Source organism: Heloderma suspectum, chromosome 5 (assembly GCF_057233095.1).
Source record: "Heloderma suspectum isolate Gila_16-S chromosome 5, 16-S_ref, whole genome shotgun sequence".
Lineage (NCBI taxonomy): Eukaryota > Metazoa > Chordata > Lepidosauria > Squamata > Helodermatidae > Heloderma > Heloderma suspectum.
The window spans coordinates 87098031-87125555 of record NC_139462.1 but is presented as its reverse complement, the minus strand read 5'-3'; the positions used below and the strand labels follow the sequence as shown (position 1 = coordinate 87125555).

Genomic DNA, 27525 nt, shown 5'->3' with positions numbered 1-27525 from the left:
CCTGTGCAAACCTGCCTTATCTTTATTCTCTACATTGCATTCAGATGCTCAAAGGTTCACAACTTTTGGCTGGCCTTACTAACCAACCAAAAATGTATGGTCACCAGAACCCTTCCACTCCCCTTGTATTACTCTTCATCATGTGTGGTAGTGAATAGCTTAAGCAATTCAATAGAACAGGGGTAACTTTGGGCAGTCTGGGGGCCAATTCCCCCACCCAAACCCACCCCAGACAGCACTGCCCCAACCATACTTCTCAATATCATAAAAACAGGGGTGAGGTTAAAAAAAAAGAAAAAGAAGACAATAAATTTGTCCATTCTATGCCTCTGTGGCAGTTTGTTGCTGAATTTCGGTGCGAAACCACAACTTATTTTCCTTTCCCCGATTTGTTTTTTTAAAGGCATTACGAAGGCAACGGGAGGGCTGCACATAGGGGGGCACGGGCCACATGGACCCATGGGCCACATGTAGCCCACCCCTGTATTAGAATAATATCTTAAGTTTTAAACGTTTTATCATATATCCTGTACCAGAGCATGATGACTAACCTTATTTTATTTTATTTGCATCCTGCTTTTTTTAACCAGAGTGTACCCAAGGCAGTTTACATTTTTTTAAAAAAATCAGCAGAAGGTAGAAAATATAAAATACAATTTAAAACATAAAATCAAGGTTCTAAAAAGGTTCACCTAAATAAAATCATCTTCACTGCCCACCTGAAAGCAAGCAGTGAAGGGACCCATTGTATGGAGACCATTCCAGATCCAAGGCACTAGGACGGAGAAGGTCCTTTCTGAGGTACTCACCTGCCTTATCTCAGTGGGATGAGAAAGAGAGCTTTCAAAATGGAACAAGGCTCCTGGAAAAGTTTATATGGCAGGCTACAGTCCCTGAGGTGTTCCTCTCCTGGGTCATTTAAGCCCAGAAAGGGCAAAACAAGCATTTTGAATTGAGTCCAGACACAGACTGGTAACCGGTGAAGGTGACAGAAGATGGCTGTCATATGCTCAGAATGGGAAGCTCCTGTCAGAACCCTCACAACTGCAATTCTGGACCAGTTTCAGAATCTGTACTGTCTTCAAGGGAAGTCCAATAATCTAACCTGGAGGTAACAAGAGTATGAATGACTGAGGTCAGGTGTTGATTTTTCCAGGAAAGGGTACAGTTCATTTTTTGCAAAGAAGGTGAAGTTGAGCAAAAAACACACACCCACATTCCTGGCTAATCCAGGTTCAGGTCTAGGTGAACCTGTTGTCTCAGGAGGACTGCAGCCCCATCCAGAAGAGGGGGAACTCCTAATCCAGGACTATCTGAGCCCGCAAACAACAGTACATTTACAAAGATAAGGAGACGTTTGTATTGTAGTGTATTACAGAACGTCATAAGGAAGGACTGCTATGGGTAACGTTCAGATACGTTGATTATGTTAATACACTCAAATGCCATTGGCCTACTTTAATGTACTTCTACTTTTCACTTTTAAGAATACCATTTGGTAATTAATTTTTCATCTTTAAATGACAACTGCATCAAATCGATTAGTAGCTATCAAAAAGGGAAGTGTATAATGAGAAAATTAGTATGCCAGATGACAAAGACTTTACAAACCATTTCCCTGAAAGACATTGAGACCAGCAGGAAATGTACTTCTACCTTGCTTGAATGAAAACTAGGCCTTTTTATCAAAAAGCTCAAAGTTAGTTTTTAAAATGTTCCCTTTATTGCTAGTTCCAAAATGAACTGTTTTTAAGGGTTCAATATGAGGGAGAGAAAAGACAGAGGCAGCATAGGTAGATGGAACAAGTAGCAATTTGGAGAAAAATGCTGAGTCATTGGGTGCTTCCAGATGGGGAGTTCCTAGTGCTATCAATGTGCTTCTGTTTCATCTTTTCCCCCATAATTTATTTCTGCTATGAAAAAAAATGGAAGAGGCAATGGAAAAACACAGAAAGGTTACAAGTGAAAGACAATGTCTGGACTCCCTGTAAAATTCTGTGAATAAAATAAAAGCCTTGCCTGAAAGTACTCATTTTCTGAAGCCATTCTAAATAGAGTTGTCACCAAATTTCACCCACATTAAAAAAAAAAAACCTAGGCAAATATGGACATTCCAGCAGTACTAAGGCAAAAAGATTGAAAGAATTTTGAGGAAAGCTAAGAACTAAACATATTTAAGATTAGCTGAATTCCTGGGGTAGGGTGGTTTGTACATCTCTTTGTTGCTACTGCAACTCATTTAAAACAGGCTTTGTGGTGGTTTTGGAGGGTGAAATATCTGTAGGAATGTTGAATATCAGTCGGTCAGTTTATTTGACAAAAGCTCAAGCAGACCATAACAAAATCACATCACACACATTACATAAATAAAACAAAAATTATCAGGACAGATTTTCAAAAGACAACATGAAATAAACTACATAGTAACCACCGTGGCCTAACAGGTTCCATCTTGGCATATAGCCTCCCTAATGTTCCAAGCCTTTACAATAACCCTCATAGACTTAGGGAGCAATCCTACGCATGTTTAGAGAGAAACTGGCTGGGACATGCTGGGAATTGAAGGACTTTTTCCTGTCTAAACATGCATAGGATCACACCCTTAGACTTATTTCCCAACAGATATCTCATGATCCGTTGGAGTCTCATGAGATTAAATCCAGCAGAAGTTGTGATGAGGAGTTCCAAGGCGCAATAGAGGAGATAATTAGGAATATCTTCCATAGTTCCTGCCCACATAAGCACAGGGCCAAAACAGACATTACTTTAATGAGTGTCTAGCAGCTGTGTCTTTTTTAATGTGTACTGTAGAGTAGGCACAGGACCCTGATTCAGACTGAGACCCTAGCATGGGGGGGGGGGGCTTTTAATATCTGGATTGGGCCACCTATTCCTACTCTAGAATGAAAATAAAATAGACATAGCTGCTAGACACAGATTTAATATGTTTTGGCCCACTGTCGTTTCTCATACATGATTCTATTAGATCACTCCCTGATGGTGTCCAGTGAATGAGTTTGAAGTCTAGCAGGTGTATAATTGCTTCTAAATAAACAAACAAAAACTAAGGAATCCTGCTATCCTGCAACATCAGCCCTACCTTCCTGGAGGCTTATGTCCTAAATTCTTTGTTTAAAAGCAGACTTAGCCTGCAAAAGCCCTAGGCTCAAGAAATAAGTACATTTCTTATTAATAGTTTCCTATGCCCTTTATAACTAAGAATTTGGCTACAGAACATCATTCGCAAGCTCCTGCAGCTACATTTGGAAGGAATACTGCATGAAGTCCAAAGAATTTCAACACAATTAGGAACTAACCTTCTCAAAGGAGTGTCTCAATCTCTAATTCCACTGGAACCATTTGCCTATGTAATAGTGTCTCGTCTCACTTAAATCTACGTCTGCATCTGTTCCTTCCCCAAATCAGAGCATGTTTTACATCTTAACACGCTGCCCTTTCTTTAAAAAAAAAAAAAGATTAATGTTAATTTAATGTTGAGAATTTTTCCAGTCTCAAATACATGTTGTGGCATATGTTCAGATTGGGTTTTTTTGGTGGTGGTGGGGACTTCTCTGGCTTTAAATGTGATTAAATAAGCTCATGACTTTAAAAAAGGCTTCCTATATACCTTGATATTCAAGGGGAATCAGTTTTGGGAGATAAATTAATGTGTATGCTGCTTGAAATTTGTTGATCGAGAAATATCCCTGATAGATCTTGTGATAACAAATTACTTTAAGATCCTGTTACTGGGGTGGGGGGGGACCATAGCTCGGTGTTAGAGCCTGTGCTTTGCATTCAGAAAGTCCAAGATTTAATCCCTGGCATCTCCACTTAGAAGGTGATAGTAGGAGATGGGAAAGATCTCTATCTGAGATCTCAGAGAGATGTTACTAGTCAAAGTAGACAATACTGGGCTACATAGACAGCTGGCCTGTCTTGGTTTATGGCAGCTTCCTTTGTTCCTCTGTTCTACTATATAGTGCATGTGGTTGTAATAATGCCAGTTCTGGCAGTGCTGACTCCAGATGTTTGAGGGCCCTTGGGCACCTTCTCACCACCATTGTCACCAGCTGCTCTCGCTCCTCATCCTCTTCCTCATCAGTACTACCACTTGCTTGCTTGACAGATAGAGAACCAGTGTGGAAGTAGGCAGAGGCATATTCTGCTTCTCCTTCTCACCACCACCATTCTCTGGGCCAGAGCAAGATGCAGGCAAACAAGGGGGCTGCAAGGGTGAAAAGAAGGAGCAAGTCCAGGAGGCACTTGCCAGTGGCTCCCTGCTGGGTTGTGGGCCTCAGCAAATGCCCAACCATGCCTATCCTTGATGCCAGCTCTGAGTTGTAGTAATGGGCCTAATGTCAATAGACAGCACTGCTAGGCATCTGTAGGAGTCTACACATTGGCAGGGGCGCATTGCTATTGAACAGCTTAGGAGGCAGAGGAGTATCAGCCATCCACCTGCCTGCCTCTCTTTCCCTCTGAGCTCCCCATCCACCCTGGGGGGACAGTGAGGAAGAGGGAGCACATGGATACTTTGGTGCCCAAGGTCACTAAAAGCTGGAGTCCACCTTGAGTGGTAATGCGAAATCTTTTTCTCCATGTCTCCCAGCACAAGGATGACCTCTAGAGGCTTGATTACGGAGTTCCTCTATATCTTGATGTAATGTGTTTTTTAAAAAGGGTCTTCTCCCTCTCTTTGAAAGTAAATGAGTTTGTGCATAGATGCAATGCAGTAGTGGTTTGCTTCCTCTCATTCCTTTTAATTTAAAGATATGGGTTGTATCTAATGGGTTTCATCCAATGTTATTCCAATGTCCCTTTCATTTCAGTGGGTCTGTTCTTATTAGGACTAACATGAGATAGAGCATTCTCTCATTTATGTATGATTGTAGAAGTCCTCCTGCTTTTCTACAAAGAACAGTAGTACATGGTGTGAATACTCTATTTTCAGTTCCTCAGGTCATCTCTGTAATTACATAGACTGAATGTAAAATATGTTTAACATGTGAATGACATAGTTTTATGTCCATGAAAAGCTGTCCCTGGGATAAACATGATGCTTTTTCTAGCTCCCACAAACTGTAGTACTATGTGTGTCTAATTCTGGCTCAGGCTTTGACACCCATTAAGTGACTAGATTAAAAATAGTTGTCACTAAGGAATGAACTTATATTGACAAGTTTGAAGTATTTGCAGTCCCAAAGATCATTCGTCCGTCACTTCTTAAGCAAAGTGAAGTCTGTAGGATGGTGTGACCAACTTTGTACTTAACATGAAGTTTGAAAGGTCAACAAGTGGCCATGTAAGTTATAGATATTTAAGCTGTGTATATAGAGAATTTCCAGCTTTATTTGACATTAATACTTTGGTAAGTAATTGGAGGATATCTTATGATTCTTATTCACTGATTTATTTATTTTTGATTCTGTAGCTTCCACTATAAACTATAGCATATCTCGTTTTGGGAACATGCACTGTTTGCTGCTGGACCTTTACCTCCAACATGAAATAGGGGACCTGAAATGGATTTGAAAGCTGTCTAACTTTTCAAGGTTTTTTAGGTGTGATTAATCATTCCAGCTTCATTGTGGAAGTTCTTCGTATGGTAATTATTACATAGAGATTTGGCATGAATAATATCCATGAAGTCTAATATAAGAGTGTAATGGAGTTGCTTGTTTGTCTCTACAGACCTCCTTATATTACAGTCCAACAGACAGAGGCTTGGACAGACCTTCTAGGTAAGAAAAACCCGATGCATCAATGCATGTATTTGGTGGGAGGGGACCTCCCTACAGAGACCCTTGCTCATCCATAGAACAGCTTCCAGTTGAAAGTAAATACATTTGGCCTTCCTCAGTCAGACATTCCCATATAGCTTTTTTGGCTAAAGCACAGGCTCCACCCCTTTCCCCTGTTTTTGCTTCGTCTAGACTACTGTAGACTCTTATGGCTCAGGTTCCATCTCAGTGCAGATCTAATAATCAGTCCTGTCCTTTTCTGTCTGAATGTGAAGTATAATTTGTCCTGATGTGACACACCATGAGATTTCCTTGCTCTCTATTTTTGCCATCTCTGTCACAACATTAGGTAGCATGGACAAGTATTTTATGCTCAATTTTTGTGTAGCCTGTGCTTTTAAAATGCCAGATGCTTTAAATAAAAAGAATGTATGTGTTGCTACCTAGCACTGTTTTTATAATTTATTCAGATTAACCAGAATGAAACTTAGCGTACTTCAACTAGGTATTTACATTCTGGTGTTTAAAGCAGGACAAAATAAAACAAAAATCAATGAAGAAATTCCAGAATCCTAATTTACATTCCTCGCCAGCAAAATGGCTGAGAAATACTTGGAGCTGATAAGAGAGGTGCTACCAATCAGGACTGGTTTTAATTTACAGAAGCCAAGAACTGGCTTCTAATTATGTCTGCAGCACTGCAAAGATGACAGCAGAAGAGGAGAACCAGGCAACATGGGTAACTACAGAAAAGTGATTTATATCACAGTTTGGATGGATTATTTTTCCCTTCCCCTTTGACCTGCAGCAGACAAAAGGCTGCCAATTCGAAGTAGGCTATGGACTCCATTTTCCTCCCTCCCTCCTTCTCCAGCATGATTTTTTTTTTTTAGTTGGACATAGTCTGGGAATAGAGAATAGGGGTTTAGGATGGAAGATGTTCTACATATATAGTAATGTCATTTCTCTCTGCTTTTCATGGTAATGTGCTTTTTATTGGTCTCCCTGACATTGTTTTATGCTGTTGCTCTTAGTTAAATGTTTTTATATATTGATTTTAAATTGTTTTATGTTGTGAATTGCAAGCCACTTTATAAAATGTTTGTTTTATAAAGTGGCATATAAATCCCTATATAAATAAATAGAACTGCTAAATTCATAGACCATGGAATTCTAGGTTTTAGATCTCACTGTAGCCTTCTGTCACCCCTCTATTGGCCTTCTGTCATAAATCTGTACATGATATAGCAGCAATATAACCACTGGATTTTTCATTCTTGCCTGGAAACTTGAATGAAACTGATTATCTGGATCCATTCCAGTCTGGGTTCAGGACCAAGTTTGGGGACGGAATCGGCCTTGGTTGTCCTGATGAATGACCTTCTTCAGGAGAGGGACAGGGGGAATGTGACCCTGTTACTTCTTCTTGATCTCTCAGCAGCTTTTAATACCATTGACCATGGTATCCTCCTGGACCCCTCTGTGAGTTGGGAGTTGGAGGCACTGTTCTACAGTGGTTCAAGTCATACTTGCTATTCCAGAGAACAGCATTGGATGACTGTACCTCAGCCCCCTGGCAGTTGAAGTGTGCGGTGCCGCAAGGCACCATCCTGTCCCCAATGTTATTCAATATCTATATGAAGCTCTTGGGAGTGGTCATCAGGAGATTTGGAGCAAGGTGTCTTCAGTATGCTGACAACACCCAGCTCTATTTCTCTGTGACATCTGAATTGGGAGAGCTGTGCACATTCTGAACTGGTGTCTCAGTGCACTTATGGCTTGGATGAAGGCTAATAAACTGAAGCTGAATCTCAATAAGACAGAGACCCTATGCATTGGCAGTTCCCAGGTCTGGGAATTGGGGTGTTTGCCTGTTCTGAATGGAGTTGCACTCCCTCTGAAGGAGCAGGTCAATAGTTTGGGGGGGCTCCTGGATCCATCTTTGTGACTGGAGGCCCAAGTGACCTCAGTGGCTCAGAGTGTCCATTACCAACTTCAGTTGGTACACCAACTACGCCTGTTCCTGGCTAGGGATAACCTAGCCATGGTGATCCATGCACTGGTAACCTCACAATTAGACTACTGCAATGCACTCTGTGTGGGGCTACCAATGCACATGGTTCAGACCCTGCAGCTAGTGCAGAATGCAGCAGCTAGGGTGCTCACTGGAACACCTAGCTCTGCTCACGTAACAGTTGTGCTAAAAGAATGGCACTGGCTGCCTATTAGCTACCAAGCCACATACAAGGTTATGTTATTGTCATATAAAGCCCTAAACAGCCTCGGACCAGGATACCTAGCAGACCGGCTTCTCTTATATATACCCAGGTGACCATTCAGATCAGCAGAGGAGGCCTTGCTGGTCATTCCAAAATGAACAGAATGTCACAGTGAAGTACCCAGATGGTGGCCCTTCCCTGCAGTGGTACTCACCCTCTGGAAAACCCTCCCTCATGTAGTTTGGGAGGCAGAAGATGTGACATCTTTCAAATGCCTCTTGAAAACGCTCTTGTTGACCCAAGCTTTCCCTGGGCTGTAAAGTAATTACGCCACTCCATTTTACTGCTCCTTGATTTTTTTTACTGTAGTTGGTAGTGTTTTTAATGCTGTTTTAATGTTGTGTTTTTAATATTGCATTTTAATATTGTGAACCACTGAGACATTTTATTATATTCAGTGGTATATAAATACCACAAATAAAATAATAATAATTTTTAAAAACTGTGGTTTTGGGAGATCCTGAAAGTGAAAAGGAGATAGGGTAAACTGTCGATGGTAGTGAAAAATTTTATTTTTGCCTTACTTGCTTCACAGGGCATTCCGCCACAAAATATCATAGTCTGATCATCATCTTTCACCTTTTCCAGTCAGTTGTTAGAATGTAAAAGGAAATCACTCAGATATCCTAGGAAACTAGAACAGAATCATCATAGGCTTGTGTTGCATGGTTTATGCAGGGGTGGGCAACTTGTTGTAGCCCTCCAGATGTTTTGGCCTACAACTCCCACCATGCCTCATCTTGGCTTTCCTGACTAGGGCTAATGGGAGTTGTAGTCCAAAACATCTGGAGGTCTGCACATTACTTATCCCTGCTTATAGGAATAAAAAAAGTCAAGGCCGCTCAACAGTCACTGTAGCCGGCCACAGCCCTGACTCCTGTCAACATAAAGAGAATGGGACACTAAATAAGCCTGGTGCATGTCTGAAATGTTTGCTACACTTTATGCTGTTATCTTCTTGTTTAGATTTATTTCTAGTATTAGTGTGTAATTAAGCCAGCAATCGCTAATGAGCTTGTCTATTGACTGATTACTGAAGAGGTGTTTTGTTGGTGTGTCCTATGCAGTGGAACTCATATTGCTTATTTCCTTAGTTCTGCAAGTACTTCAAGCGACTACAGGAAAAGAAGGAAGTCTGAGCCTGCAGTAACGCATCAGAAGGCACATGGTGATCAAAATGCAAATCGGACCAGCCTGGGTCGGACAGATATGCAGAGCACATACTCTACACTTAAGAAGCCTGTTACAAGCTCTTCTCCATCTTCTCCATCAAGAGCAAAAGGTAAGAAATGAGCACATTTGTGAACAAGCAGCAAAGTAATTGCATACATGTTACTGCTTGTAAACTGCAAAATACTAATGGGCAATTGATGGAGTCTGGATGCTAGCGGATAATCAAGATTCAGTGATCTCCCAAATCCAGCTTACAGGGAAGATGCAGAAATCCAGTGCTTATATACATATTCATCCCCTGATCTGGATGTTTAAATGATTTTCCACAGGAATATCCTTCTAATTTTTTTTTATTATAATCAACTCAGTCAAGAAGAGAAAGTGATTTGTGACATTTCACATAATTACATTTCATCTGTTGCTGTCTTGACAGAAAGTCAAGTTGCTAGGTTTTTAAAGAAATATTTTTAAAGTCACAGACCATATCTATGCACTCAGCAGAGGGTTTCTGTCATTTACCAGTTACATAACTGTTTGCATCAAGACACGCATCTCAATCATAAATGTTTATGTCATGGCATATGAAGAAATGTATTGTACATTGTTCCTAATGCTCCACAAATGATTGTCTCTTTGAAATAACTGAATGGGAAAATGCCATTTCTCTTAAACTGAAATTACTGATCACATTGATCATGAAGAGTGATCTATTAATACAGGACAGTTCTGCTAGTTCTTTGGCTTGTTGATCTACAGTCTTCAATGAGTAGGTTGACATGGGCCATATCTGTGCAGTGAGCAGTGGGTTTCTATCAGTTACTAATTCCACAGCACTCTAATCCATTCCAAGGGTGCTACCAGATGGACAGCTCCTAGCACTAACAATCAAAAAGCATTGCGCCCCTATTTTGTCTTTTCCACAACTGATTTTTTTTCTGGTAAGAAAGAAGGAGTGGTGGGAAAACACAGGAGGATTACAAATAGAGGACTGCAATGTCTAGTCCTCCCTCATAAAATTATCTGTTTGAAGCCAGGTGATTGCAGGATAAAAGCCTCATCTGAAAACCACCACCACCCCTGAACCTCCAGACCACTTTTTTAAATCCCCTAATATTAAAAAGCAGTTTGATGGAACAGGTGGCACAAGAGCTGGTAAACAGGAACCAACCAAAACATGCCGGTAAATGCATGTTAGCATGCTGATGTTTCCTGATTAATTCTCTGGTATGGTGTTATGTTTCCACAACAGCACAGAAGCTGTTTTCTTGCAGCTTTTTACCACCCCACTACTGTAGTGTTTCAAAATCTGGAATCATGTAGCCAGGGGCAATAACAAGGTGCTTCTCACCTGATCATCACCTGGTCAGAAGGAAATAGTTCCCTGTGTTACTGCCGTAACATATGATGTGGCCCTGGATGGCACAACATATGCTATTAGGAACATAGGAAGCTGCCTTGTCAGACCATTGGTCCATCAAGCCCAGTATTGGCGACACTGGCTGGCAGCGGCAATCCAGGGTTTCAGGCAGGAGTTTTTCCAGCCCTACCTGGAGATGCCGGGGATTAAACCAGGAACCTTCTTCATGCAAAGCAGGGGCTCTACCACTGAGCCACAGCCCCTCCCATTGAATGATGTAGAGAATTTTCCGTTTTCTTGCCTGAATGTGTGCCACTTGTTTGCATTCTGCATAAATAAGTAGGGTTGGATCCAGGATCTGCCTTCCACAAGAAGAAGGGACCTTCAGCAAGAGGAAGGGCTCTGTTTGTGGAAGGTCCCTCTGTCCAATTTTTAGGGGTTCCCCCTTCCCCCATGCACACGACAGCTCACCCCATTCAGCAGGGTCTCCTGACTCTTTGTGTTGTATTTTCAGGGAGGCTGAAGGGGCTGCCATGGGAAGGAGGGGGCAGGGGAATCCACTTCCACCAGTCCTGTTAATCTGGATTAACAGATTAATCCAGATTAAATCTGGATCCAAACCAAAGTTTTATAAAATCCAAGGACCAAAATTTAACAGCCTGATTTTTATTCATTTAATTTAATTTATTTTCTTTCTTTCTTTATTATATTTCTGTACCGTCCGATAGCCAAAACTTTCTGGGCGGTTCACAACATTTAAATTGCATGCATATGTGTTATGTTTTCCTGTAGCTTTCATATTTCATAATATTACCATTATTCTGAGCAAGAAGGGAATGTCCTGCCCAAAATAAATAATACAATTGGCATTTGCACATTCCTGGATGTTCCTTACAGTTCTATGCCTTCTCAGTAAGGATGCTTTCAAATGTACTTTAAGTAGCTGCAGGCTTAGTCAAGCTGATCCAAGCTGCAACCTGAGGCAATGGATGCAGCTAAGCTACAGAGAACTCTCCTGGTTTATCCTTGCTCTGTTCCCTCTGGCTGCGGCTACTGGATCTTCATATAAACGACACCCTCTTTGTTCACTGTGTTAAACTGTAACCTTTATCAGTCCAACCAAGGATACTGCTACTTAAGGAAGGGGGAAGATAGAAACGAAGTAACTTTCCAGGCCCTGGTGACTAATTTGGGAGACTTTCTCTACATTGCTTTAATTATTGATATTGCCTTGGCATTGATTTCTGAACATGAGGTATAATCGGACTTGTCGGTTTTGATCATCCTAAGGACTGACAATGATCATTGTGTAGACCCATGGATTTTCATTATGGGAGAAATGAGACAATCTTGATGTGTACGTGGTAGATTTTCTGGGGAAAGATCGCCAGGCTTTCCACTTGAACATTAAAAAAATTAATAATAATTGTTAGTCAAAGCAGCTGATAGTGATTAACAGTGCAATCCTATACATGTCTACTCAAACGTAAGCCCCATTGTGTTCAGTGAGGCTTACTCCCAGGTAAGTGAGTTTGGGATTGCAGCCTAGGTTTAATGCTTAGATCTGTTTCTCTTCCTCTGCACTTTGGTAATGTGTATCTTGTAGTAGAGCTTAATGCTATGTTAGGAAAACTAACTACTGTCTCCTCTCTGCTCTTTCTGGCTTGTGCTGATTGTGTTTTGTTTTTTTCCTATCTGCTTTTGAATCTGTTAATTTCTGGCAATGTCTCTTTTTCACCATGCTGCTCTGTGGATTATAAAGGTGGGGATATTAGCAAAGTATATCCATCCCTTTCCAGTTATTCAGTGCCCAACCACAGCACCTCAAATGAATTAGATTACTGTAGAACCTATGGGCAGCGCTTGGCTGTCCCAAATGACTCAAGAAGGGCGATTAGCTACAAGAATGGCTGGCAAATGGCCCGTCAAAATGCAGAAATCTGGAGCAGCACAGAAGAGACTTCCTCACCCAAACGGAAATCTCGTAGCTGTGACGACCTGCTAGCAGAGGAACGTTGTAGCTTTCCTGACACGCAGAATAAATCAGAAAGCATGGTATCTCTGTTGTGTGAGGAAGATTCCAAAGGTGGTTCCTCACTGACCTGGGCCTCCCCCTATGCTTCTGAAAGCCATGGTTCCAGTCGCTCAAGGGCACGCCATAGATCGGCGCATGATACCCCGGGGTTCCTAAAAATGTATAAACGAATGCATCGTATCAATCGCAAAGACCTGCTCAATTCTGAGGTGATCTGTTCTGTAAAGTCCAGGGTATTGCAGTATGAAAAAGAACAGCATAAAGGTCTGCTCCAGGGCTGGAAAGAATCCTCAACTGAGGAGGTGCCTAGAGACATGGTACCCAATAGGATATCTGAATTTGAAAAGCTAATTCAGAAGTCCAAATCAATGCCAAATTTAGGTGAAGAAGCACTGTCAGCAGTAACCCTCCTTGAGCCCCCTAAAAACGGCTTCTGTGCAAACCGGAGGTTTTCTATTGAGTCCTTGCTGGAGGAGGACAATCAGAGTCGGCACGCAGCTCAGGTACAACGGAACTACAAATCTAAAACTCTGGTGCCAATTCACATTGAAGTGACCAGTGAAGAGCCACGGAGATCCCATATGGAATATTCAGACAGCGACCAAGATGGGGTGGTCTCTGATCTCAGTGACTTCATACAGATAGAAGGCTCATCTTTTTGTAGTGAAAGCGATTTTGACCACTTTTCCTTTACGTCTTCGGAAAGCTTTTATGGCTCCAGCCACCACCACCATCACCACCACCATCACCACCACCACCACAAGCATCTCATCAGCTCCTGCAAAGGGAGGTGCCCAGCGTCGTACACCCGCTTCACCACAATGCTCAAGCATGAAAGGGCTAAACAGGAACCTGCCCCAGAAGAACCTAGAAGACAAGACTCTGACCCTGGCCTCTCTAAGATAGCATTCCTAGTCAGCCCAGTGCCTTTCCGGAGGAAAAAAAACACAGCCCCCAAAAAGCAGGCTGAAAAAGCTAAATGCAAATCGACTGTCTTTGATGCCCTGGACTCTGCACTTAAGGACATCTGTGACCAAATCAAGGCAGAAAAACGAAGGGGAAGCTTGCCTGACAACAGCATATTGCACAGACTTATTTCTGAATTGCTTCCAGACATTCCGGAAAGGAATTCCTCCCTTAAAGCTTTTAGGAAGAGTCCAGTGCACCAGCCTTTTCATCCACTGCCTCAAGATGGTGCTCTTCATTGTCCATTGTACCAGGATGAATGTGGAAGATTACCTCTCAGTGCCTCTTACCAAGACATGGATACAGCCAACAACGGCAGCCAAGAAAATGATAGTGCGCTATATTTCCAAGGTGGATTACCTCCTTTTCTTTATGCTTGTGATTGAGTCATTCATCCTTATCCCTTTCATTTCCAGCCTGTTGTCATTGCATTTATACCGCGTATTTTTATGCAGGGTAGAAATTAAGTGTTTGTCATGCAAAAAGTCCTTGGTGTGAAAGCATCATGGACGAGTAAGATAAAGTTGTGTAAAATTAAAGCTATCTGTGCACAAAGATGCAATTATCAAACCAACCAATAAAAAGACAATGCTACCTTTTGTTTAAGTAGGCCACTAACATATGAGAGCAGTGATTCATAATGGAAATTAAGCTCACATCTTTGAAATTATATATTTCCCAAGGAACTCATCTAATTTACATACCCAGAGTTTTTAAAGAAAAGAAGATGTTTGCAATCAGGATAAGGATTTCCCATTAAAATACACAGTTGATTATAAGAAGGTATATTGTGAAATAATACCATTAAACAGTGGAAGAAGCCCTTTTTTAAAATCAGTTCTAGATAGCTTTACAAAAGAATATTCAGTTATGGCAGAGTTTAGTTTTGTTTTTTGCTTTGCACGCTTTTTTGTGAATTGAATGTTAGGCCTTCTAAGATAAATGTTAATTGTACAATGATGCATTTCTGATGGTGGCAAAACTAGTTTTGTTCACTGCATTTTAAAAAGCCTCCATTCAATTTTGAGAGGCACAAATCCCCAGGACACAGACAAGATGAGTATTGTTACAATCTCTGTGTAGCAATTCCATCTTTCCATAACTTAGCTTAACTTTACATTTTAACCAAAAACTAATAGTTAGAAGCTGGTCTGAATTAATAGCATAGAATAATATTCTGAAACATTCAACTCAACAGTGCTCTGATTTATACATAACACTAAACCATTATTTAGCACTACATGCATGAGCCCCTCTCCTCTCCTCCAGCATGGCTACAAGACTGGAAGCATTTACTTTTGGTTTTAACTAGATTTTCCCATTATGTCTGTATTTGTGGGGAGCTCTGATTAGTTTAAAGTTAAGAAATGTTAACGCTTAAAGCTAAGAGACATTAACGTTTAAAGTTAAAAAAACTTAACTATGGATTGTTGAAACAAGCCAGGATCAAAACATGGTTTATGATCCTACCTTTTTAATAAACCATAGTTTATGTTAATCAGAGTTCACGCAGGTCAGGTGTAATGAGGAACTCTGCTGAGTTTAAAGGTGGAAGCATATATTTCCTATCTCTTTGCAGCCATGCTGGAGTTGTGGGGGAAGGGGGAGTGCATGAGCTAGACCTCATTGTTCCTTGTGCATGTAGTGCTAAATTATGGTTTAGCTTTATGTACAAAATGGGACAAGGAGTTCAGTGTCCTTCCTGCTACATTTACATGTGACAAGATAGACATATCTGCCTCAGTTCCATCTGACAAGCTATATATGGGATTTATGCCATTTCCTACACAGAAGTGACTTCTAAGGGGACAGATTGAGCTAATACAAGTTGCAGCTTGAAATTAGTTCTGCTGATGGGATGATATTATAATGCTTCCACAGCATCCAGGCTGTTAATTTCTATTGTCTCTGCCTAGCCCAAGTCTCTACTGGTCTAGAAGTAACATAAATTGAATAACTATCTGAAAGTACCTGAGGAGAGGGTTATTTTATTTACCTCCTAGGATTTCTGTAGTCTTGAAGTGTACACTTTGCTTATTTTTCAGAAAACATTTAAGAACTGTATTAACTTTTCTTAAAGTTAACTAAAACAGCTATTTTCACATTGTCCTATAATGAACAATCCTATGTGCGCTTACACTGAAGTAAGTACCACTGAGTTCAGTAGGACTTATGCCCTAGTAAGCCTGCTTAGGACTGCATCCAAAGTACATTTTGCAGTGATCATCCCATTCAAACAGGTGTCTTGGAATAAAAAATGGTCTTATGATAACACGAGAGCTTTAAGATCTGCAAATATGCAGCACCAAGAATTGCTTAGAGTGAGACTAGATTATAAATTTGTCCTGTGGCTATCTACCTCAGCCTTGTTTTTCTTTTAGAAATAGCAGCAATGGGCTGAGGTGGTCTATAGTGACACTGTGGCTTGCGGGGAGGAGCGTTTACCCTTCCCTCTGTTTCCCCTGAAGTTACTATTTGCCCCAAAGGTTCCCTTACAGCAGGTGGCACGTTCAGGGGCAAATGGAAGCTGCGGAGGACAATTTATAGTAGGAAAATGGTAAAGGGGGGAAGCGCTGCAGGCCCAATCCAGATTCCATCTTCCTGCAACTAGCAATGTATGAGAATTCCATTTTGGGGATGAAATATCAATGGATTTTTCCAGGTCAGCCCTGTCAGATTTTGTTCCATTTCCCCTTGCTGGAGTTGACTCAATCTGTAGCGAGTCGATCCAATACGCAGATTGCAGGAGGGTGTTAATGATGGCAATTTGTGCAAATTGGATCTTTGGCTTAGAGGAATCTTGAAATTTGCACAAATGGGGTTCTGATTTTTAAAAAGTATTTATTGGCTATCTTGCACAAGTGCACACAATCGCACATTTGCGTGTCTGTCATGTAGCCCTGCAGAGGCATATTCTCCTCTTGTATATATCATTTTCAGTTTCATCCTCTCCACTCAATGCTTCCTTTAGCCCAGCAGAGCCATATTCCCTACTTGTCAAAGAACTTGTCAATTTCATCCTCCTCTTCTGTACATCCCTAGGGAAGGGGATTGGGGAATTGGCAGCTTCTTTGGCAAATACAAAATATGGCTCTGCTGGGCTAAAGGAAGTAGTGTGTGGCGGGGATGAAACTGACAAGGACATTTACAAGAGGTGAGTATAGGTCTGTGGGGCTACATAGTGGACAGGAGGACTTGCAATGGTGTGCACTTGCACATGATCGCCAATTTTAAAATATGGAAAAAATTCGACCCCATTTGAGCAAATTTCAAGATTTCCCCCTGCCCCAAGGATCCGATTTGTGCAAATTACCATTTGTGGAAATCACAAGACCTAAAGAAAATGTACAAAATATTTCCAGAATCAGGAAAAAAAGATTTGCTACAATCCGCCACTTCTTACTGGAACAGAAACACTGCGGAATCCCCTTGGGCTTAAATGGAATGGAATTCCCAGCATCACACATCCCTACCTGCAGCTGCTATTTCCAAAATAAAAAGAAGCACATGATAGCCAAATATGTGGCAATAATCTAGTTCTGATCTTACATAACAGAGGATTGCATATATATTTATTGGATAGCCTGAAAAATGTGTTGTTCATCACTCTGTCATTGTGGCATGGTTTTGACACATCCCCCTGCATGTGGTTACATGTTCAATGTCTTATGATACATTGCTATGCTTTCCTTTCCCGTTGCATCTTCAGTTCCTTATACGTCTGTTCCTCTACTTGCTCGTCATTACTGCATAAGTTAGAATTAGGGGAAGATACTTTGATCCTGTTTTGTTTGTTAACTGTATGTGTTCAATTTAAAACTGTAAGTGGAAGTAATTTCCAGAGTTTCATTTTTAGGCTTCTGTTTGTCCATTTTTGTTAAATTGTTTCTGTATGTTTTTAGCCTCAAACTTGCATTTTACATATATTTTAGATGTAGTATCCCTTGTAATAAAGCCTGACAGCTTTACTTTTAATGGATTTTCACAAAATGGTGTTTTATTTTCAGTAGACCAGGAGTCTCCTGGGAGCTATTCTTCTGCTTTCACTGATGTGGGTCGATGTGCTCCAAAGGAAAGAAGAGGAATTCCAGAGAGAGAGGTAGTTAAAAGGAAATATATAATTCAAAAGAGTTTGATGCCAAAAGAACATCTCTGGAGTAGTTACAGAGGCATTTATACAGCTGCTGTTTGTTAATAGTACTTTTTCTTGCCCAGGTGCTACAAAACAGGTGTTTCACTTGTAAAAACAATGGAACTAGAATGGAAACAGAAGCACAGAGAGAGAAGAAAGTGGGAATCTGAGCCTCAGTAGTCTTGATCCTTGAAGGCCAAACTGTACATTCCATTAACAACAAAGAGTCTTGTGGCACATTAAAAACAAACAATTTTTTCTGGGGTAAGCTTTTGTGGACACTGTCCACTCATCATATCCATGAAGTGTTAATCTCAAATTGGGAGAGAGAGAGAGAGAGAGAGAGAGAGAGAGAGAGAGAGAGAGAGAGACTGGAGTAGGGAAAAGATGTAAACTGTGTTGTCAGAGGGAATTGAAGTACAAAAAGTACAGACAGTGGTTATTACTTTAACAGTTGCCATTCACAAAAAGGGGTTTGGCTGATAACAAAGACATTGAAATGGTACATTTCAATTCTTTCTGACAATACAGTTTACATCTCCACACTCACACACATACACATATATACACACACCAGCATGTGTATATAAATCTGCCAATTTGAGGTTAACACTCCATGCATCTGATGAAGTGGGGTATAGACTACAAAAGCTTGTGCCATGATACATTTGTTAGTCTTTAAGGTGCCACAAGACTCACCATTGTTTTTGCTGCAACTGATTAACACAGCTACCCCTCTGGAAAATATTCCATTAAATGAATGATTACATTTAACGTGTGTGTGTGTGTGTGAAATAAGAGCCGGGGGGGGCTGATCAAGATGGAGTTAATCTTTTGCTGCCCTCTGTGCCATAGGTTCCCCAGATGCAGGAGGGAAGCTGCTACTGGCACCAATAGAAACTTCCCTCTCTCACAGAAAATTGCTGCTTTGGGGTGGGGGTGATTTTTGTTGAAACCATGGCAGCAGGCGGAAGGGGGTTAGAAAGCTCTTTTTGCATACTGCAGTCCTAATTCTGACAGGGCCTTCCTGTGGTTACTATTTAAAACACATACATAAAAGCCAGGCACATTAAATGCAATTATGCATGTAATGGAGCATGTAGCTTGGCCCTGAGTGTAGCCCTGCAGTGCCATTTCTATCGCTACCCCTAATCACTTCAGCAAGAGATTTGGGTTTGGGTTGGGTAGACAGAGCCTCCACTTCCTGTGTATAAGGCCATCCCTGGACTCATGTTCTTGGAAAACTTGCTGAAGTGATAGGAGAAGAGCATACACAATGCTTCAAGTATATAAATTAATAAGAAAGGTTCAACTGTGATTGTTGTACAAAATAATTTATTTGCTTTTTTGTTTCTATGGCACATCTCACCATGTCCAGAAGCCCTTTGGGCATCTGGTGCTTGTGATCATTTGGGGGGTGGGAGCAGGAAGAAAAGCAGTTGCTAGTGCCTAATCTAGATAGTGTAAGCCCAATATACACTATGGAGTGTGATCAATTCAGTTCCAGAATAGTGTGTGCTGTATTTGCTATGCATTCATATGGCTACAATCCAACAGGGCCACCATGTTTTACTCCCAAAAGCCCCTTTTGGACACTGCTACATCATCACATAGCATTGACGCAGGGGGCTTCTGGAAGAAGCCAGTATTATTATTATTATTGTTATTGTTTTGTTATTGTTATTGTTTCTATATCATCCATAGCTGAAGCTCTCTGGGCAGTTCACAACAATTCACAAAAAATACAAACAACAGCATTATACAACATTACACAATATAACATTATGATAAAACATATCCTTTTTTTTAACGTACAGAATTTAAAACGATGGAGGGAGCAATCCTATGGCCACTACACAGCAGCTAGACAGCTGTAGGATATGCTGTTTTCCGGGAACCGACCTCAGAGCCTGCACTCCAAGGTCGGTTCCCAGAAAACTGACCTCCCACCATGTCCACGCTGCCTCGGAGGCAGCACGGAGAAGCCCCATCCTCCGCGCTCGGAAGAGGATTGTGGAGCGGCTGAAAAGGGGCGGGGCTGGGGCAGCTGAAAACAGCTGTCTAGCAGAAAAAGCAGAGCTGGAGAGGCGCAGAGGGAAGGATCCCCCCATGCTTCTCCTGCCTTGCTTTGGATAGGCGGCCGCCTCCAAGTTCGGAGGTGGCCACCTATCCAGATAGGATTGCGGCCTTAAACAGCTAAAAGCAGTTTCAATAAATGGCAGCCAAAAACGAATGAGAGGAGTTGCTGCTGCCACCACTACCAGTAAGCCCCACTTCTGAACTTTTCACCCCATTTGGCCCCACCCCCCAAATTACCAAACTGCCCACACATTTTTATCATCTGTAAATGAGGTGGGAAAGATGGGAAGGCTGCATTTCATCTCAGCCCTATTATCTGCCAACTGAATTTAGGCGATACCACTTTGTGCCTCTGATGAATAGAACTCTAGTCTACAAAAGCTGATGTCACAATAAATTGGTTAGCTGGTAAAGTATCAAAAGATTCTATGTTGTTTATACTGGAGATGTTGCATTGAGAAATTGCATTGAACTCCTATGGCCTTCAAAACCCACTGTTACGTGAATATGCATTTCTTATTGTTCTCTTCTGAATACATCCTTACCACAAAGTTCTGTAGTGCTTTGTCATGGTTTTCCTGGTTTTAGAAAATGCTCGTCATGGATTCAGCCATCAATACATTGTTCTCCTTTTCCAGAAAATTAAATTAGTACAGGAGAAACTACTATTAGCACAACAGCTCTTACAAAATGTCTGAGAAAAATGACTGTTAGGGAAGTAATAGATTTAACACCTCATAGAAGCATTATTCAGACGTTTGGTACCATGAACATATGAGCTCACGGTGCCCCTTAAATATCAGTGAACATGCCGGCTGCACACCCAAGCTGATGCATGATCAGTGATCCTCTGAAGGGGAGCCTGTGCACACATGGGTGGAGTCTGTGTACATATGTGCACAGGACTCCTTCCGTGGGATGGAAATCCAGATTAATTAGGATTCCCATCCCCATGGAGGAAGCCCTCATGTGTGTACATACATTGACCCCCTTTGGACTGACACCAATCCTGTGTCATCTGGAGGCATGCCTGGCATATGCATATGCAACTAGGTAGCATGGCTATTCCACACATTCTAGGTAACCTCTTCACCGATTTGGTACCCACGTGTACTGAACACCTGAATAGGGCTATACTTTCTGGGCAATAAGGGCTAGAAATTGTAGACAGAACATTTATGACATAAGTGACATCGGAGGCATCTTTATTTTAAAGTGTTAGGCCTTTTTACCTAGATGCTTACATTAAAAAAAGAATGCAACCATTTTTAAAAGAAAAAACGGTTCTACACATTATTTTGAATATATACGATGTGCACTAATTTCTTTGCCTGCTTTTCAGAGACTGCCAGCTAGAGCAGTGTATGATTTTAAGGCTCAAACCTCTAAGTAAGTATTGCTGACTGTTATTTTTCTTTTAAGAAAATTAAATATGGATGGTAGAACAATTTTTATAGGAAGAAAAGACTATGCGTGGTACAGTTTTAATTGATACAAATGAGTCTGTATTTTGATGTAGTTAAATTATTGTGGGTTAATTGTATATTATTTAAACGTTCTGCAATATGCAAATGTTCAATAATTTAACTAGAAATTAGTCTCTGCGGTATTTAACTATGAAATAGTGCATAAGACGCATTCTCATGACACATTTAGCAGCATCTAAAGCATAAAAAATTACAGGGTACCTAACAAAAACTTCTGAAATATTTGTTTTTTCTTGTTCACAATATGTTTGCAGTAAAATATGCAACATGTTTGCATATTGTATGGAACATGTTTGCAGTACAATATGGGTGTTTTCACACATGACACTAAAAGTGTGTTTCCGCTCTTCTTGCACTATTGGTGCACATGTGTGGATGCTGTTAATATGGGATTCAAATACCGGGGGGGGGGGGGGTGTTCCATGTACATTCTAGCCAATATAATTTTTATATTCCTGTTAGGCATGAGAAGTACTTTTTAGGCTGCAGTCCTGTGGTCCCTGGGAGGGGATTGTTGGGTTCATGGGATGGTGCAGATGTCCTTCTCCACCTGCAGGAAAAGAGGGAGATCCACCCACATAAGCCTCCTCCTTGCAGGAATGGAAGCCTCTGCTGCCCTTGGCACTCTGCCATTGGTGCTCCTAAGGCAGTAGTAGCAGAAAGGGGGCATGCCAGGGGTGGATCTGGAGGCTTTGAATCCACTGGATCCAAACTCCTCTCATTCCCCCAACACAACACCCCCCAGAATGTGGCGGGAGCGTACCAACACTGGAGCTGGCATACTTTTGTTCCCTCCAGCCAGCTATCTTCCACTTTCCGCCCTGCCTGGATCAGCCTGGCAGCCAGGCTTTGGATTTGGCGGTAACTCCACCATGGGTTCTCTCTCCCTTGCCCTCTTTGAATTGCTCTGCCCAAAAGCACCCTTACCCTGCTCCAACTAAGTAGATTTGTGTGGCTAAGTTGGTTCTGTGTGTGTATTACTTGCTGGATCAGGAATTGCAAGAATAAGTGAGATGTGCATTGGAATGAAGTTTCTCAGTCTGCACTATGTTGCTTTCCGTGGGATGCACATTTGACTGCACGTTCCCTTTCATATTCTAGTCATACACAATTACAGTTGCTGTGTTGACAAGAGCTGGATTGGGACCCCTAGGTAATGAATGACTGATGTGGATGTATAACACTGAAGGAAGAAGAGATGCAATAATGTGGCTTTGAGCAGGGAAGCAACAACTAAAGAATAAATTATGCTGCCTCTATCGCGTCTGCACAGTGCAGTCCCAGGAGGCTGTTCCAAGTGGTCCAGAGCCTGGTCGGTCCTGTGGCTCTGGAACCTCTGGAGCATTCTAAGGCCTCCTGTGAGGCCTTGGCAAGGCACTTTGCAGATAAAATTGATCGGATAAGGAGTGTTACTCCACACGCTGTGGATACAGTTAGTGAGCAAGAGGCGGCCTGTGGCAAACCGGTTTTGTGGGATCGGTTCCAGCTTCTTCCTTCTGATGAAGTGGACAAGATGCTTTCATCTATAAGGCCGACCACCTGCTTACTTGATCCTTGCCCATCTTGGCTCATTATGGGCTGCAGAGAGAGACTGGGTGAGGGGATCAGGGCGGTGGTGAATGCCTCCCTTGAGGAGGGAGTGATGCCATCAGCCCTCAAGAGGCAGTGATAAGACCGCTCTTAAAGAAGCCCTCCTTGGATTCCCAAGTTCTGAACAACTTTCACCCAGTCTCAAATCTGCCATTTTGGGGCAAGGTGATTGAGCGGGTGGTGGCGATGCAGTTGAAGGCACACTTGGAAGAAGCCGATTATCTAGACCCATTTAAGTTGGGCTTCAGGCTTGGGCATGGGACAGAAACAGCCTTGGTCGCCTTGGTGGATGATACAAGGAGGGCTCTGAATAGGGGTGAATGCTCCTTCCTTGTTCTCCTCGACCACTCAGCGGCTTTTGATACCATTGACCACGGTATCCTCCTGGACCGCCTGGAGGGGTTGGGCATTGGAGACACCATATTGCAGTGGTTCCAGTCCTTTCTCTCCAGCAGGTACCAGAGGGTAGCACTGGGAGAGGAGGTTTTGGACCCGTGGCCACTCACTTGTGGGGTGCCACAGGGTTCCATCCTCTCCCCGATGCCATTTAACATCTATGTGAAGCTGCTGGGGGCTATCATCAGGAGGTTTGGGGTGCGGTGTCATGCGGATGACACCGCAATATGCGGATGACACACAGCTCTACCTCTCATTCAAATCTTCACCAAGGTTGGCCGTAGAATCCCTGTCCAAATGTCTGGAGACGGTGAGTGGCTGGATGGGGAGGAATAAGCTGAAGCTGAACCCTGACAAGACCGAGGTACTTCTGGTGGGAGACAAGAGGAGGTTGGGGGATGTTGACCTGGTGTTGAATGGGGTACGGCTACCCTTGAAAGATCAGGTCCACAGCCTGGGGGTCATTTTGGACTCCCAGCTGTCCATGGAGGCTCAGGTGTCAGCTGTGAGCCGGACAGCGCTGTATCAACTCCATCTGATACAGCGGCTACGCCCCTTCCTTCCCGACCATCTGCTCCCATCAGTAGTACATTCCCTGGTCTCCTCTCGTTTAAACTGCTGTAATGCGCTCTATGTGGGGTTACCCTTGAAGACGGTTAGGAAGCTGCAGCTGGTACAGAACGTGGCGGCTCGCCTGATTAAAGGCAGCCGCCGGCGAGATCACATCACTCCAGTGCTGAAGGAGTTGCACTGGTTACCAGTTGTTTTCCGGGCCAAATTCAAGGTGTTGGTTTTGACCTTTAAAATCCTATATGGTTCCGGCCCAGCCTATCTTAAGGAGCGCCTCCAGCAACACCAGACAGGCCGCTTAACAAGATCAGCCTCGGATGGCCTTCTCTCTGTCCCATCAGCCAGGACAGCTAGACTGGTGGGGACGAGGGAGAGGGCCTTTTCTGTGGTGGCCCCCACTCTGTGGAACTCCCTCCCTAGGGAACTCCGCCATGCCCCCTCTTTAATGAGCTTCCGCTTTGCATTAAAAACGTGGTTGTTCAGGCAGGCATTTGGGGTGGGTTAGGGTATTTTAGAAAACATTTTTATTGTAGAATTTTATTGTTTTAAACTGTTTTATTATATGCTGTACATCGCCCAGAGTGGCTGGGTGAGCAGCCAGATGGGCGATTAATAAATTTAATTAATAAATAATAATAATAATAAATAATAAATAATAATTAATTGCCTTATCAAGTTGGAAGAACATTTCAGTTGCATCAGAAGATTTATATGTTGCAAAAAAACAAAAACAAAGATGTTTTCACTAGTACAGTAACAAGATTCAAAGCAGAAAGCTTCCTGTTGAATATTTGTTCAAAATGTATGGACTTTACTAGACCTGCCTAATCCACTTTCTCCAGAGTAGGTCTTTACTTAAGAAGGATAAGAGCAACTGTGATGCTTGTACAATGCAAATGAAGTATTGTAACCAGTTGAAATATCATCTAAAGATAAATATGAAGTAGATTCACATGTGTACACTGATGTTTAGCATACTCCCTTGGTATATGTTAGAAGTAAAACATTGCCTCATCTATTCAGATAGCCTGATAACATCCAAAACATTATGTAAACCACATGTCTGGCAAAGTGAGGGTGTAATTTGTATTTATATAGGTTTGCAGGATTATACTTGTGATACATAATGGAACTGAATAAATAAATAGGGGACACCCCTTTCTCCTCTCTCTCCTGTTATTTTCCTTCTCTCTCTCTCTCTCTCTCTCTCTCTCTCTGTCTCTCTCTCTCTCTCTCTCTCTCACACACACACACACACACACAAGCATACATTCTGTTTTCCCTCTCCTCCCTGGTACTCTGCCCTATACTGTCCCTCTGTGCAGCCCCTGGAAGCTTTGTGTCACAATCATGACACAATCTGAGAAAGAAAAGAACTGGTAGGAAAGCAACTCAACCACAGAGCATGTTGCCTAGAGCATCATTCCTATGTTGTTCTAGGTGCCATGGCTAGGCGCCACACTCTCTGGTTGGGTTACACTTTCCCACCAGCTGTTCTGTTTTTCAGATTTCATTGTTGCAGCAGCAGCAGAAAGGTTTTGGGAGGCAGCACAGAAGGAGACCAAGAGTTGCATGCAGACCACCTCTGCTTTAGACTATTGCAGATTAACTGTTTTGTAGACATGGCAAATGAAATATAGAACTATTTTGTCCCTATGCAGAATAACATTTTGTTTTTCTTAACCATGTTAAGCATTGTATCTGCATACCAAAGCCTGGACTGGCTGCAAACCAGGATGTGAAACCATAGTTTGAAGTGACTTTTCAAAACACAGAGCTAACCGTGGCTAACTGTTACATCTGCACCATGTAAATCATGGTTAAAGCAGTTTCTAAGCCTCCTTGCTTGCGAAGTGACAAACACCTCTTGCTGATTACTCCCTATACATGCCTTGCAGGGGCAGGTCGGTAAACAATGCATGGTTTCATTGTACCTTTGAGATCTCAACCAGGGTTAAAGCAACAACCCATAGTTAGAGAAAAGCATAATAAAGTCTTAGTTTGAAACCAGGCCTTTATTATCAACTATCGTTTCAAACTGCTGTGGCTTATGATTATCCTTCCATTGACATTATATAATAACAATTAACATTCAAACCAGACTTCCGTGTAAAAACCATTAGAAGTACAGATGTAGTTAGAAAATCCAGACATCTATCACTGTTTATGTTTATAAACATCTGTTCCAGGGAGCTGTCCTTTAAGAAAGGAGATACTGTCTATATCCTCAGGAAAGTGGATCAAAACTGGTATGAGGGCGAGCACTACGGACGAGTCGGAATTTTCCCAATTTCTTATGTCGAGGTTTGTCTGTTCGTGTGTTGTTGTTTTTCTTTACTTCAAAAGTAGTTTTACAAAATGTTGCAAATCTTGAATTAGACTGATGTGAGCAGCCACCTTTCTCTTCCCAGAAGCTGATTCCCCCAGAAAAAGCACAGCCAGCGAGGCCGCCACCCCCAGCACACCTCGCAGAGATTGGAGAAGCTGTTGCCAAATATAATTTCAATGCAGATACAAATGTGGAACTGTCACTGAGAAAGGTAATTACTAACAGGCTCCTTGGCAAGGAATTTTCCAAACCAGGGGTAGGGAAACTTTTTACTGTTGAGGGGCACATTCCCTTGCGGGCAATCTGTGGGGTGCCACATGCCAATGGAGGACAGGACCACCCCCATCTTTCTGCCACTCCTTTCTTTCTCTCTCTCTCTCTCTCTCTCTCTCTCCTCCTGCCACTGCTTTTTTCTCTCTTTGTGCCACCCACTTCTCTCTCTCTCTCCCCCCCCCCGCCCTCCATTTCTGTACAATGCTAATGAGGAAGCTGTTGTGAGAAGGTGGCTGAAGACATTTGAGAGGGAATGGGACCTTCTTTCAATGCAAATACCAGGTTCAGAGGCCCCAGTCTGGATCAGGACTAAAGCAAGGGGCAAAGTGTTTTAAAAAAACACCCTACATCCCATGCTAGGATTCCAGTCCATATGAGCCCACACTTGCCCTTTACTTTTTAAAAGCAATTCATGCAATTGTTAATTGTTAATTGCATGAATAGCACCTTGTCTTGTTTGAGCTTAAGTCCACCTGGTTCAGATGAGTTTTGAGCTTGGAACTTTGTGGCTCACTCTTAAACATTACACTACAGGCGTCTCTACACCAGCAATTTGTAGTACAACTGTTATCCCTCATTCATGGTATTTTGCAGGTGCTTTACAAGACGTCGTGTTTCTCCAGTGGTTTTCCCACCTTTTCCCCTTTCCTATCCCATGTTATTTCCAAACAAGAAAAATGCAGTATTTTTTCAACCTGCACCATAGGAGTGCCATGGCCTGCCTGTATATGTCTCCTGTAGTGTGAAAAAGCCACTTTGTTTGGGGTTTGGGGGGGCGCAGTCATGATGACGACAGTAGTGATGTCGGGGTGGTGGGCGTGTTGGCATACTGACCTGCCGGCTTGCCACCATGCTGGCTTGCCATCATGTCATGACTAAATACAGTGCACCGACTTTTGCTCCCGGCTTCAGCTGCTTACTCCACAACACAGAATGGCCGGCATGCCAGCATTCCAGCAGTTCGCCAGGAAACCGGTGCCTGCAGGGGCGAGGTTCAGGCAGTTCGGTGGAGGTTGCTGTCCACCCATATTGCATGTCAATCACAACCAAACCACCAGTAATCTGCGAGGGGAGGGAAAGGGGCAGAAACCAGGGAGGAAATTTCAGGATGCCCC

The 27525-nt window shown here is 42.3% G+C and overlaps 1 protein-coding gene across 1 annotated transcript in view; it reads left to right on the top strand.

The window, feature by feature from the left end:
- SORBS2 (sorbin and SH3 domain containing 2) overlaps positions 1-27525 on the top strand; it is a 399410-nt gene that overhangs the window by 348003 nt on the left and 23882 nt on the right. The window contains exons 19-25 of the mRNA XM_084856622.1: positions 5695-5744; positions 9118-9305; positions 12316-13905; positions 17562-17653; positions 21108-21154; positions 25998-26112; positions 26220-26348. Of these exons, the coding sequence (XP_084712748.1) occupies positions 5695-5744; positions 9118-9305; positions 12316-13905; positions 17562-17653; positions 21108-21154; positions 25998-26112; positions 26220-26348 (2211 nt within the window). The remainder of the gene's footprint in view (positions 1-5694; positions 5745-9117; positions 9306-12315; positions 13906-17561; positions 17654-21107; positions 21155-25997; positions 26113-26219; positions 26349-27525) is intronic.